Here is a 13,969-nt window from a genome sequence, read left to right on the forward strand (position 1 = left end):
TTCTATTGTGTCCATTCCAAATACACACGCAACATATCAAATATGGGCACATTTCTTAAAAAAAATAAAAATAAAGCAAGCTTACCTAATTCTACTACTAGTCTTCAAAGCGTACAAAAGTGCAATAATATCTGAAAGTGGCAATTTTTCTCTAAAGAGTAAGCAGATTTTGAGTGCTAACAAACTGGTAAGATAATCCTACTGCATGGTTGCTCCAGGTCTTCAAATGATTTTTATACAGCACATGCCTTAATAAATTTAAGAACACACAGCTTGCCAATTATGTGCGTGTCCAGACACCTTGTACATCTAAATGAAATGCAGAAGGTCTAAAACTTGCAACTTTTCAGGATCAAATAAATGAGAGAAATGTAAGGGATACCCTCTACTGGCCTACTTAAGTCAATAATGTTGCCAGCTTCGGAAACACGTTAGATTTATAATTTAGGCTTTATATAAATGTTGGTTCTGCATTGTATACTGCCTGCCTGGGTAAGAAAACCAACAAGTTCAAAAGTCTGCATCTTTATAAAACTAAATTGGCCAATAGTGCGATGCCAGACATCGTATGCGATTTACACCACATTACTGTGCAGATCACATGCGATGTCTGTGCAATGCGAATTCAGACATACAAACTGTATGGCTGAATTTGCATCGCATTCTGACCAAACTTGTGCAGGACACTTTTTTGTCTGCACTGGAAACTGCGCTAATTTTTGAAAATGGATTGTGGGGTGTTGTTAACATGAACAGGTTGCGATTTTGATGCTATGTGAATTTTCAGCGATTTCGCACCGCTTCTAAGGTGAACCGGCCCTTAGGCCCCTTTCACAGTCTCAATGAAAAATGGACAGCAAATCAAATGCATTGGTTACTAGGAACCAGTATCTAGTGTCCTAACAACCAATGACTCAACTCTGCTGTCAGTGGCGAATCTCCACTGACAGCAGAATGTAAACAAAAGACAACAATAAAAAATTAAGAGTCGGTTCACACCACGGCGACTCAAAGTCGCCCTGACTTTGAAGTCGCCCATGCAGCACGACTTCATCCCGGCTTGCAAACGACTTTTCATAATAGAAGTCAATGCAAGTCGCTCCGACTTCGCCCAAAAGTAGTGCAGGAACCTTTTTCTAAGTTGGAGCGACTTGAGTCGCTCTGATTAGAACGGTTCCATTGCACGGCACGGAGCCCTAGTTGTCAGGCGACTTGGTCGCCTGACAAGTCGGAGAAGTGTGAACCGGCTCTAAAGATGGCCATGAGGTCCCCCCATACAAGAACCTTATCCGAGCATGCAATTTAGCAGGCCAGAAAAGGGGGGACAAGTGTGCCCCATGCCCTCCACATGGGGGGAAAGTATTTTGCCCCCTTCGTTTATTTCAGCGACGGGGGGGGGGGGGGGGGGGGTATTTTTTTTCTGTTTGGATCAGAGACAACGTTAATCGTAACCGATATATACTATCAGGGAACTTTTTTTTTTTTTTAATTAAATGACTTGTCAAAAACCGACTGAGTTGTTCTTTACCCCATACTTGTTTACATGATGGGGGGGGGGGGGGGGGTAAGAGGGGCAGTAATATCCCTGCAGACGCCCCCTACATCGGGAACATGGAGAAAAGGTTGATGGCATGTGGCTCAGTGCCCCCCTCCCTTTTTTTTTTTACATTCAGCTGTCAGCAGGGATGAGTCAGGGTTGTTCAGGAAGCAGGCAGGTGTAAAAACTGAAGTAAATTGATGTAAACTAAAATAAACCTGATGCAAACTGAATCAGTTTTTTCTAAGCAAAAACATGACTCAACGGATGACGACTTTGTGAAAGGACCCTTAGACTTTCAACTTTCCACACTGATCAATGGCCAGCATGGTTGGTACCATACTACACTACTACTGCAAGAGAAATAGAAAATACCTCCGTAGGCGGATCCGTGCTGCTCAGCGGGGATCGATCCGTTGATCCCCGCTGAGCCGGCGGATGACAGCTCCGACTCCGCTTGCAGTGCGGAGAGGGAGGTGTCACAGCTCCCGCTGCTCTCTATGGGGGATCGGATGAGAGCGGACCGCCTGTCCGCTCTCATCCGATCCGATCCCTGAACGGATGGAAAAATAGGGTTTCCATCCGTCCAGATTTCACGGACAGGATCGGATATGGATGGCAGTGGGTGTCAGCGGAGGTGTCTCCGCTGACATCCGCTGCCCCATAGAGCTGCATGGAGGATCCGATCAGATCCGCCTAAAAAACTGACAGGCGGATCTGATCGGACCGCCCGTGTGAAAGAGCCCTAAATCTTCTCAGGTTAAGCAAGCCGTAGCATTTTAACATACTGTCTGTTGGAGATATAATGTAAGTCTTTTGAAAGGTTTAGTTACATTACCTGCACAAAACATTTAGGCTTTTGATCCAGTGGTTCCCTCTTTGTATACATATTTTGGATATTTTAATTTAAAGTGATGCTATCACTTATGAGGCAGTCAAGAAAACAATTGCACTGGAATTATATTTTTCTTAGATAAATGTTTTGTACAATACACACTACAAGCAGAATTAGATGCATAGCAAACATTTAAAGGCACACTAACCCTATTTTTTAATATGCATTTGCAGCCTATATTTATTTTTGCCAGATACTGGCTTATAACCATAGGAGTAACAGCAGAATCATTGCCCACAGCAAACAAACAATGAGGTTGCTGATTTTATCCTCAAACTTGGAACTGTTCTTGGCTTCCCCTCTTCTCCTGGTGCTCCCATATCAAGCCGCGTGCTATGGGGGCACACGTGCATGCTTGCTTCATAGAGACAAAGAGCGCAGCTCAGCCCCACCCCCCACTTCCTTCTCACAGCATTTGATTGACAGCAGCAGGAGGCAATGCCTCTTTCTGCTGCCCGAGTCTCTGTGTGAAGAGGAATAGAGGAGAGAGGAGAGATCCAGCCATGCACAGTGGAATGAGGACTGACAGACGGTCCGCTCTCATCTGATTCCCCCATAGAGATGCATGGGGCTCCAACACCTCCCTTTCCGCACACAGAGCGGAGAGGGAGCTGTCACCTGCCAGCTCAGCGGGGATCTGTGTATCGATCCCCCACTGAGCAGCATGGATCCGCCTACGGAGGCGGACCGTGTGAAAGAAGCCTTAGGACTTCTGTCAGTGTCTGGGTAAAGCTTGTAGGAGGAGTTTTCATTTTACTCTGACTGTCCTATGAGGCAGCATGACTCCTGACCCTCTGTCTGGACAGTGCTGATCAGATGCACCCTCCCAAGAAAAAAAAAAAAAACTCTCTAGCAACACACACCAAACTGAGCATGTGCAGCTTGTCCCCAAGACTCTGTTCTAGTAGGCAATAGATTGGGGACAGTGGAAGAAGGGGAGGATCAGAAGACAGAATCAAACAGCCTTTTTACACAATGTGGAGGATTAACCCCTTAGGTTCCACAGTGCGTTTTGGCTTTAGAGCCACTTTCTTTAGATCAGACACAAGAAGGCAGAACAATTAAGCTCCTAATGCATCTTCTCACATCAGCACTCCCACATTTGTGATCGTGAGGCAAGGATTGTGACCTGCACCAAGTTTTAGCCTATCCCTGTAGCGACTAGCTACAAACAAGGTGCATAATGAAGGGACATAGAAGGCTAGATCAGCCATGACACAACACTACAAACTGCAGCCACAACATGTGAGCCCATTAATACAAGTGAAGGCAAACGGCACAGGGAATAGAACTACACTTATAAATCAATCAATGGGGAGCGAGCGCTATGAATACACAAGCTGCTAGCACTAAACAAGAAAAACAAGGGGTGAGTGCAGCGCTAGATGGTAGCTAGTTAATACTAAATAATCAGTCCCTGATGATCCAGAAATAATGGCTAATAGTAAATATAAATGAGAGTTCAATTCTTTAAAAATCCATAAACCACATTGTCTGAGAGATAAAGAACAAGGAGCTCCTCAGGTATCTGAGAATAGAGCACAGTTCACACAAGAGATCCAAAAAGGGGGATAGATCTTCCACAGCCGGTGGGTTACACGATACACAAATTCACAACGCATATATAGATGCTCACCAGAATTCCCAGGGAGCCAAGCCTTGAGTCAAATCCCAGTGGAGATATCCCTTAAGGCTAAGAGCCCATTCAGACTAGCGCGACGCGACTTTGGGGGGCGACCTGTGAAGTCGCGTGCACCGCGACTTTGGCGCGACTTGCAGAGACTTCACATAATGGAAGTCTATGCAAGTCGCTCCGAGGTCGCCCCAAAGTAGTACAGGACCCTAAGTCGGAGCGACTTGTGTCGCTCCTATTAGAACGGGTCCTGTGCTAATCAATGGACCGCGACTGAGCGCGACTTGTCAGGCTGACAAGTCGCCTGACAAGTCGCGCTAATGTGAATGGGCTCTTAAAGGTCATCCTTATTCTCACCGTGGATTCACTAGATGAAAACGCTCACCATATGGAGCCAAAGATGTTTTATAGTGTAGTATATTTATTACATTTTGTGGTAAAACATGTACATGTATATAAAAGAGCAATGAAGCAGAAATCAGATGGTCCGCCGTTCCACAAAGGGGATACTGGGATTTGACTCAAGGCTCGGTTCCCTGGGAGTTCTGGTGAGCATTTATATATGCGTAATGGAGGATTAGTGTGTCGTGTAAGGCACCTCTTGTGTGAACTGTGCTCTATTCTCAGATACCTGAGGAGCTCCTTGTTCTTTATCTCTCAGACAATGTGGTTTATGGATTTTTAAAGAATTGAACTCTCATTTATATTTACTATTTGCCATTATTTCTGGATCATCAGGGACTGATTATTTGGTATTGACTAGCTACCATCTCGCGCTGCACTCACCCCTTGTTTTTCTTATAAATACACTAAGGCTCCATGTACACGGGACGCTGGAAATGGCCGTTTAGGAGCAGTTGGGCGTTTTTTTCAGAAGCCCCTGAACCCATCTACATTTTATCTTATCTGTCCATGTACACCAGGTCGTTTACAGTCATTTGCAGGCAGTTGCGTTCAGGGACTGTTTTTAGAACGCAATTATTTGCGTTCGAACGTGTGTTTCCCGGCGTTTCAAACGCACAAACGCGTCCGAACGCGTCTGAACGCGATGACCCGCGTTTAGCGTTCGCGTTTTTCCATTTTAAAGGGGAATAATTTTTTTGACCTCTAGGAACGCTTCTAAAACGCAAACGCTGCTAAACGTCCGCTAAACGCGGGTACAAACGTGACCGAACGGACGTTTCAAACGTCCTAAAAATTCCAGCATTCAAAGGGACTTTTAACAACGTCCCGTGTACATGGAGCCTAATACTTAGTTAAAACAAACTTTCAAATTCTACAACACTTTTAAGTGAAGTAAACCAAAGAAACCAAATCAAAATCCACCTTGTACTTCAGCAGAGTGGTTGCTATTGGTTACCATCCAAGGTAAACAGTAATAGCTTTTTGTCAGTTTTACTTAAAGTGCAAGTCCACCCTAACACTAAAATATCTGCATTCTATAGACATCCACGATCTAACACTAACCTATCTAGCCCTGTAAAGAAGAAATCAATATACATACCTTTTTTTTTAAAGCTGATGTGGTCTTCAGCAGTGGAAGCTCTGCAGAGGACACAGCCGACAATGGCTGTGAAATGAATGGGGAGTAACGTCATCCATAGACTTACTATGGGGCTTCCATTGTCGGATGTGTCCCCTGCACCCGACTCCACAGTGAACCCGCGGCTGACAGCTCCGCGTGGGATCAGGTTGGACTGGCTTAAAAAAACGAATGTATACGGATTTCTTCTTTACAGGGCTAGATAGGTTAGTGTTAGGTCATGGATGTCTGTAGATGCAGGGATTTTAGTGTTAGGATGGACTTCTACTCTAAAGTTTAACGGAACCTTCCACAGTAATTACATGGTTAGAATCAAGGTGCTAGAAATACCAATTCTGCAATTGTTACATTTTTTTGCTGGTAAATCATCTCAAACAACTGCTGCAAAGTCCAGTACAGGAGGAGAGGTCAGCTGTCATCTGTATTAACCACTTACTGACCACCCGCCGGAGATTTACTGCGGCAAGTTGGCTCAGCTGTGCGAATTGATGTACCTGTAAGTCACAACCACAGGTTGGGGGCGCGCGTGCGTGCCCACGGATTCGGCAGTGATCTGATTCGTTCCAGAACTGATCACTCACCAGGTCCAGGCAAATGATTTATGGCCTGGACCTGCTGAGCGGTTCTGGCGAATCACAGAAATCTCCCCTCCTGGAGCTCTTTTCGGTCCCAGCAAGCAATATAAAGACCATCTACTGTGAGTACACAAGCACTACACTGACACCAATACACATAGGCACACATCTCACCCCCTGATCACACCCCCCCCAGTTAACCATTTCACTCCCTGTCACAGTATCACTATATACAGTGTACAGATATTTTACTGATCACTGTATTAGTGTCACTGGTGACTTTAGTTAGTGAGAGCAGCAGTTAGCTGTAGTTCGCGTCAGTCCCAGATAGGTTTAGGGTACCCGCCATATATTCCCTAGTAAAGTTGATATCCCCCTTTTAATCCCTTCACTGCCCTGTCACAGTGTCAATATTACAGTGTACAAATCTTTTTTCTGATCACTGTATTAGTGTCACGGCCATATATTCAGTAACACATTTTAACCCTTTGATTACCAGTGACACACACACTAAACAGCTCCATTACTAGTATAGTGTCTGAACTAATCATTACCTTTGATCAGATCAGAACTATACTAGAGTCCCCAAAAGTTTAGTATAGTGTTACCAAAATGCAGCGTTAGCAGGATCAGCCCCAGCATCTGCGTTCAGCCCCTCAGCCCAGCCCCCAAGAAGTGCAGTTATCAGTAGATAACTGTCACTTCCAATACACAGCACACAAAAATGCAGCTTTAGAGTCAGGCCTTACCTTTGTTAGAGCAGTTAAATCTTTTGGTAAGGGTTCAAACAGTAATTGAAAACCAGGTGCTTTTTTACCTAAACCTCACTAGTCCAAACAGAGGTACACTAGTGAAGAGGCCTACACAATGCTGAGCATGACAGATGAGAGCGATGGGGGAAGCCTCCCTGTCAGAAATAGGCTCAGTATTCGGAACTGAAGAAAGCAGCGGCACCCTGATAGATAGCTCTGACGATGAAGTAGTGGTCCCTGCGAAGGTCAGGCATACCCGACCCTGTTTCCAGGTTGACGAGGTGCAACAATCGCATGGTTCTCCTATGCAACAGAGTGTCAGTACTAGTGCTGCACAACCTTCTGGGTTACCTTCTTGTATATAGTCCAAGGAGGCCGGTCCTGGGCTGGAGCAAGACTTCAGTAATGAAAACGGTACTTTAGTAATGAAAACGGTATTATTAGTTGTAATCAGCATGGATTCATGAAAAATCGTTCTTGCCAGACCAATCTATTAACATTCTACGATGAAGCAAGTCCAGAAGGTGGTGATAAATGGGGAGTACTCGGATTGGGCGGGTGTGGAAAGTGGGGTCCCCCAAGGATCTGTCCTGGGACCAATCCTGTTTAATTTGTTCATAATCGATCTAGAGGAGGGGATATCTAGCACAATCTCGGTTAAACTTTGTGACAAAAAGTGAGATCTGCAAAATACTCCACATGCCTCTCAGCAAATAGCTTGGGGGGTTTTGGGCTTTCTTGGAGTTTCATGGCCTCAGAAACTGTGATAGAAAGTAAGGAGTGAAATCAACAATTTACACCCTTAGAAAGCCTGAAAGCGGTGATTGTTTTTTGGGGGTCCTGTAATATATAATTTCACTGACAACTTTGTGTAAAAAAAAAAAAAAAAAAATTGTTCTTGTAATTTTCCCGAAACCTATTGAAAAATATAAAATATTCCATGGGTTCAACATGCCTCTCAGCAAATAGCTTGGAGTGTCTACTTTCTGAAAAGAGGTCATTAGGGGGGGGGCGCTATCTTGGCATTTCCTAAACTGTGATAGGTAGTGAGGAGTGAAATCAAAAATGTATGCCCTTAGAAAGCCTGAAGGCGGTGATTGGTCTTCAGGGTCCTGTATGCGGCTAGACTGCCAATAAGTCTCACACATGGGGTATCCCTATACTCAGGAGGAGCAGAATGTATTTTGGGGTGTAGTAATTTTATTTTGACATTTTTTAAACACTTGTGACAAAAAAAATGAATATTCAATGGGCTCAACATTCCTCTCAGCAATTTCCTTGTGGTATCTACTTACCAAAAAAGGGGTAATTTGGGAAGGGAGGGGGTGAACTACCCTGCCATTTTAGCACTTCAAGAAATGAGATAGGCAGTCAGAAAGCAAAAGCTGCGTAAATTCCAGAATATACACCACAGATCAGTGGTTCCCAACCAGGGTTCCTCCAGAGGTTGCTAGGGGTTCCTTGAGCAATTTCTGCCTCTCAGATAAGTTATCACTGACACCATTGATCTTTTTAGCTATCTGGAAGAAGGTAATTCTTACCAGTGTCCACAAGTGTAAGGATCATTCATCCCACTGACCATCACACTAATGTATCATGAGTTGTAAATATAGTCATTTTTAGCAGTGGTTCCCTGAGACCTGAAAATTATTTCAAGGATTCCTCTGTGTTGAAAAGGTTGAGGAAGGCTGCCATAGATTGTAGACACTGTAACAACTTTCGCGCAAAATTTTCGGGTCTTTTTTCATTTATATCGCAAAAAAAATCCCCAGTGGTGATCGTACACCACCAAAAGAAAGCTCGATTTGTGGGAAAAAAAGGACATTCATTTTGTTTGGGTATAGCATTGCATGACTGCACAAATACCAGTCAAAGTCGTGCAGTGCCAAATTGAAAAAAAATTGCCTGGTCATTAACGGGGTAAAACCTTCCGGTCCTTACATGGTTAAAACTATGTCCAGACCTAGGTAATTGGGTCAGAGCTTGACCTAGGTAATTGGCAGGAAGCATAAGATTTACTGATTGCCTAACTCGAACTTTGACTCAACATTTCAGACTGCGCACAAAGATAGCAGTAGACCTTTTGCAGCCTTTTGTCCAGCCTCAGACTTTGCAACAGGTGCCTATGATTATTTACCAAGCATAAAAAAGTAACAGCATTTTTTAGGACCCCATTTTCAACTTTCTAAGTGTAGGAAACGGAAGAGTTGGGCTTTAAAGTGGAACTGAAGAGTCATTTAGAACAGACCTGGAGCAAGCAAAGGAATCGCAGAAGAGACATACAATACAGGGACCTGGGCCATTAGAGAGGAGGCAAATTTAGTTAGGTTTATAGATCCATTCTTTACATAAACATTTAATACAGGGTGCACCCATGTCACTGGTTTTGTAGAAAAATCTGGGTTTTAAAATGATCATTTAGTATTAAGCATTTCATCTTTAGCTGTGTGTGCGTTTTTAAACATTACCTGAATAGTGTTATTTTAAAAAGCAAAATTAGATTGCCTATTCTTTAAGCCAATAAGGCAGTAATGGCCTGGACAGATAGAAGAAGAGAAAGCGCAAAAAGAAGAGACTAAAATGCAACTTCACATCTAAGGATTTGGTCAAATTACCTGACACTGACTTGCACTAATGACAGTAAGCGAGATTCAGCACCATGCTGGAAAGCGGTAAGCACATTTTTTTGAGGGTTCTAGTGTTTATATGCAGTTAGTCAGTAATCCTTCGGATACACAAGATTGTTCCTACCTGTATCAATTCCTGGAATACGTGCCGTGTTAAACATGCGCTCATACTGAGCGGAGCACATAGGCAAACAATCTTGGATCAACAGCTGTATAAAGGGCAGAAAGGGACCAAACACCAAAGAACACAAGACAAAAAAAACACCAGGAAAACACAGCAAATGATGATAGATGTAAGACCAAGGGTGTGTAAATTACAAAAATAAAAAAGGTGAAAATAGACAATACATGGGAAGAGGATATTAATAGACAACAGTAAAGGATTGTGTGCATTGTAGGTCAATGATCAATTAATAAAGCAGGATGCAAAGACACAAAAAAAAAAAAAAAAAGTAAAAAATAAATAAAAAAAAAAAAACACAGAAAGAAGAGAAGAGAAGAAAGCAAAGAAAAGACACAAATCAATAAAGACAATACAGAGTAATTCATTAATATAATATACTTTATATGTTAATCCCAGCATCTGCTGAAACAACTGATGCTGCAGGCACACCTTTACCCTTGTAGGAGTTCAGGTTACCAGTTTAAGTTTTTTTAGGTTTTAAAGAATAATATGTTTGGAGCTTTAGAATTGTACTTTATTGCTGTCATTAGAAAACACTTACTAGATACACTGGCCGAGCCAGAATATTTGATGCACATCTCCGATGTGTCAGAAATAGTAAAAAGTCTTCCCCGTTCCCTACCCATAATTAAAATGCTAGTTTTCAATGTATTGAAACTAAAATAAATGGATAATGCGGTAGTGAGAGTACATCACAGTGAGGCGGTCAAGATGTGCAATATATAAATGCCCGATAGATGTAAGTTGTAATGTGTCAGTTAACCTGCCATTTTCCAATTCAGTTGACCATGCCTCTTTGCAAATGTATTTAAAGACAAAACTCCAAACATAGAACCCAAAACCTAAAACAGAATTCACACAGATATAACATTTGAAAAGAGAAGAGAAAAAAATCTGGCCTTTGTTAGGACCCATTCACCATAAAGGATAAGGGTTCTGAGTGTGGTTTAGCTTCACACTTACCAGTCTCCTCTCCAGGTATGCGGGTGGTATTAAAGGTGCGTTCCCACTGGGACGAGCACAGCGGGATAATAGATCCTGGAACCCTGCTCTGTACCCAGTTATTAAAGAGAAGGGAGAGAGGTCATGGGTACAGATGCATCGCAGATACACCATTGGGGAAGATAACACAATGCAAGAGAGTTGACATCAATATCTAACTCACATTCCCATTATGAAAGCATATTCAAAAAATGAGAAACATATTTTCTCAGCTGTTTAGGTATGAGAGGGCTGGATTTTTTTTTTTTTTTTAATGAAGGGTCACAGTTTAATGAATTGAGGTGGCTGGATTTTTTTGTTAATTTCCTGAAATTGTCTTTTAATGGATACATGGAGGCTGCCACTGCTGACCAAATGCTGATTATCTTACTCGCATACCAAGGTTCAATACTAATCCAAGACCAGTATGTAGATTAGGACTGCTGACTTAACTCTGACTTTCCTGATAGGAATACACGTGTTTCGTCAGTAACTTTCAAGAGGATGAAACCAGGGCTTAAAGTAGAACTGTAGGCAAAACTTTTTTGTTTAATTTTTTTTTTTTTTTTTTTGACAGAGAGAGGGAGAGTTATAACCTCTGGTCAGAATTTTGTATTTTTGCTATCTGTGTGCCATTTTGGAGATTACCCTTCACTTCCTGTCCCATAGCCAAAACAGGAAGGGAGGGGAAATCCCTGAAAATTAAGGGAATCCCTTGGGGACCCCTAGGTCTTCAGAACTAGTGTCCTCTTTGGAAGATTTCCCCTCTATTACTTTTCTGGGGACAATCCAAAATGTGGGATTTTCTTTTACTTTTAACAATAATGCTAGACAGGACAAATAGAGTGAATTTCTTTAACAGGGGCACAGACAGCAACAAAAACTGACAGGCGCTCATAATCCCTCTCCACCAAAAATGTAAAAAAAAAAAAACAGGATTTTTGTCTTACTGCAAGATCCTTTTCTCTGAGGTTCACTGGCAGACACAGCTCCATGTCTTCTTAGACCCTTGGGCTTATGCTGCTCTCTCTTCAGAAGTAGGACAAGGCAGAAACAATTTTGGCTAAGCCCGAGGCAGTCCCAGGGGGTATACCATCCCTTCCTGCTATAGGACTTCAGTTTGTAAAAAGCAGTGTCAGAAGAATACATAACACAACCCAACAGAGGGGCGGGTGCCGTGTCCATCAGTGAACCTCAGAGAAAAGGAATTTACGGTAAGACAAAAATCCAGTTTTCTCTTTCGTTCCCTGACGGACACAGCTCCATGTCTTCTTAGACGCTTGGGATGTCCCAAAGCAGTATCAAAATGAGGGGTGGGAAAAACACAGCAATACATATAATTCCCAACAAAGGCTAAACATAACAACCAGGTAAAACAGGAGCTCAACCAGGAACAACTGGAGCTCACCACCAGGAAAAAAAAAACACCTTCAAGAGGCGGGAGCCTCTGCAACCGCAGCCTGCAAAACGTTGCGGCCTAACGCAGCATTCGAACATGCAAGTACATCCAGCTTATAAAAAACCTTGTGAATGTGTGTACTGATGACCACGTAGCCGCCTTGCACACCTGAACCACTTATGTCTGATGACGAAAGGCCTAAGAGGCACTGAGCGCCCTTGTAGAATGGGTCTTGACAGCGAAAGGAAGAACCTGACCCTTAATAGAATAGGCCTGCACCACCGTCTGCCTGATCCATCTGGAAATGGTCACAGCAGATGCAGCCTGCCCCTTACGAGGTCCACCTGTAAGAACTAAGAATCGGATTTCCAAATCGATTCAGTCACCACCAGATACTCCGGAATTGCCCAGACTACATCAAGGGAATATAGAGCAATTTCTTTAGGATGTTTCAGCTTAGGATATAAGGACAGCAACACAATACCGTGTTTCCCCGAAAATAAGACCGGGTCTTATAATAATTTTGGCTACAAAAAACACTAGGGCTTATTTTCAGGGATGTCTTATTTATTTACCCCTCTCTATGTTCTAAAAAAACCTGGTATAAAACAAAATGTTTTTAAAAAATCCCTGTGTCCCCTGTCTTCTCTCCCTCTCCCCCTATCAGCTCAGGAGTCAACATTATGACATTCTGTAATCCCAAAAATAAACCTTGGTAACGTATCGTAAAATTATGTAATCGGTTTTGTAAAAAGATTATATAATGTGCCGTGTGTATCCTTTTGTAACTTTATTGTGTCAAATACCTTATTTTCAGCGCTGCTGGGCGCTCACGTGACCCGCCGGAACTCTTCTTCCCTGCTCCGAGCACTGAAGAGGGAGGGGCAGCTGACCTCAGACGGGAGGAGAAGATCTCCGGCGGGTCACGTGAGCGCCCAGCAGCACAGTAAATAAGGTATTTGCCACAATAAAGTTACAAAAGGAGACACACTGTAAATTATATAACCCAGTGATGACGAACCTTGGCACCCCAGATGTTTTGGAACTACATTTCCCATGATGCTTAACTACACTTGCGAGTTCATGAACATCATGGGAAATGTAGTTCCAAAACATCTGGGATGCCAAGGTTCATCATCACTGATATAACCTTTTTAAAAAATAGATTACATGTTTTTACAACAACTTTAACTAGGGCTTATTATCAGGGTAGGGCTTATATTGCAGCCAATCCCGAAAATAAAGCTAGGTCCTATTTTCGGGGTAGGGCTTATTTTCAGGGAAACAGGGTATCTTCATTCAAATGAAACCCCCGAGACAACCTTAGGAAGGAACGCCTGACAGGGTCATAAAACCACTTTGTCCCTGTGAACCACCAGGTAAGGTGATCGAAAGGACAACGCAGCCAACTCCTACGCACAGAAGGAATAGCGACCAAAAAGGCCACCTTCTGCGACAGTGAGCAAAGGAAGTTTACAAATGTTTTCAAAAGGAGGCCTCTGAAGCACAGACAGTACCAAATTGAGATCCCATGGAGATACCAGGGATTGCACCGGAGGAGCCAGATGGCGAACTCCCTGCACAAAAGTGTGAACCAAGGACTTCGCTGCCAACAGCCTTTGGAGAAATATGGCCAAAGCGGAAATCTGGCCCGTGATTGTGCCAAGAATCAAACGTTGATCTACACCTAGTTGTAGAAACTCCAACAAGCGAGACACCAGAAAGGAACGGGGAGAAATCCACTCAGACTCACACCAAGTAATGTACGCCTTCCAAACTTGATGATAAACCTTCCGGGAAGTAGATTTCCTAGCTTTCAACAGTGTAGGAATCACTGACTCCG

The 13,969-nt window shown here is 43.1% G+C and overlaps 1 protein-coding gene across 3 annotated transcripts in view; it reads right to left on the reverse strand.

The window, feature by feature from the left end:
- Window positions 1-13,969, reverse strand: part of LOC309568167 (carnitine O-palmitoyltransferase 1, liver isoform-like) — a 205,145-nt gene that overhangs the window by 81,536 nt on the left and 109,640 nt on the right. For 2 of the 3 annotated variants that reach the window (XM_082273797.1, XM_082273798.1), the window contains exon 9: window positions 10,710-10,797. In XM_082273797.1, the coding sequence (XP_082129923.1) occupies window positions 10,710-10,797 (88 nt within the window). Of the gene's footprint in view, window positions 1-9,686; window positions 9,772-10,709; window positions 10,798-13,969 lie in introns of all 3 variants that reach the window. The other variant, XM_082273799.1, reaches the window with a different exon arrangement.

The sequence above is a fragment of the Pelophylax lessonae genome, assembly GCF_965119305.1.
Source record: "Pelophylax lessonae genome assembly, chromosome: 12".
Lineage (NCBI taxonomy): Eukaryota > Metazoa > Chordata > Amphibia > Anura > Ranidae > Pelophylax > Pelophylax lessonae.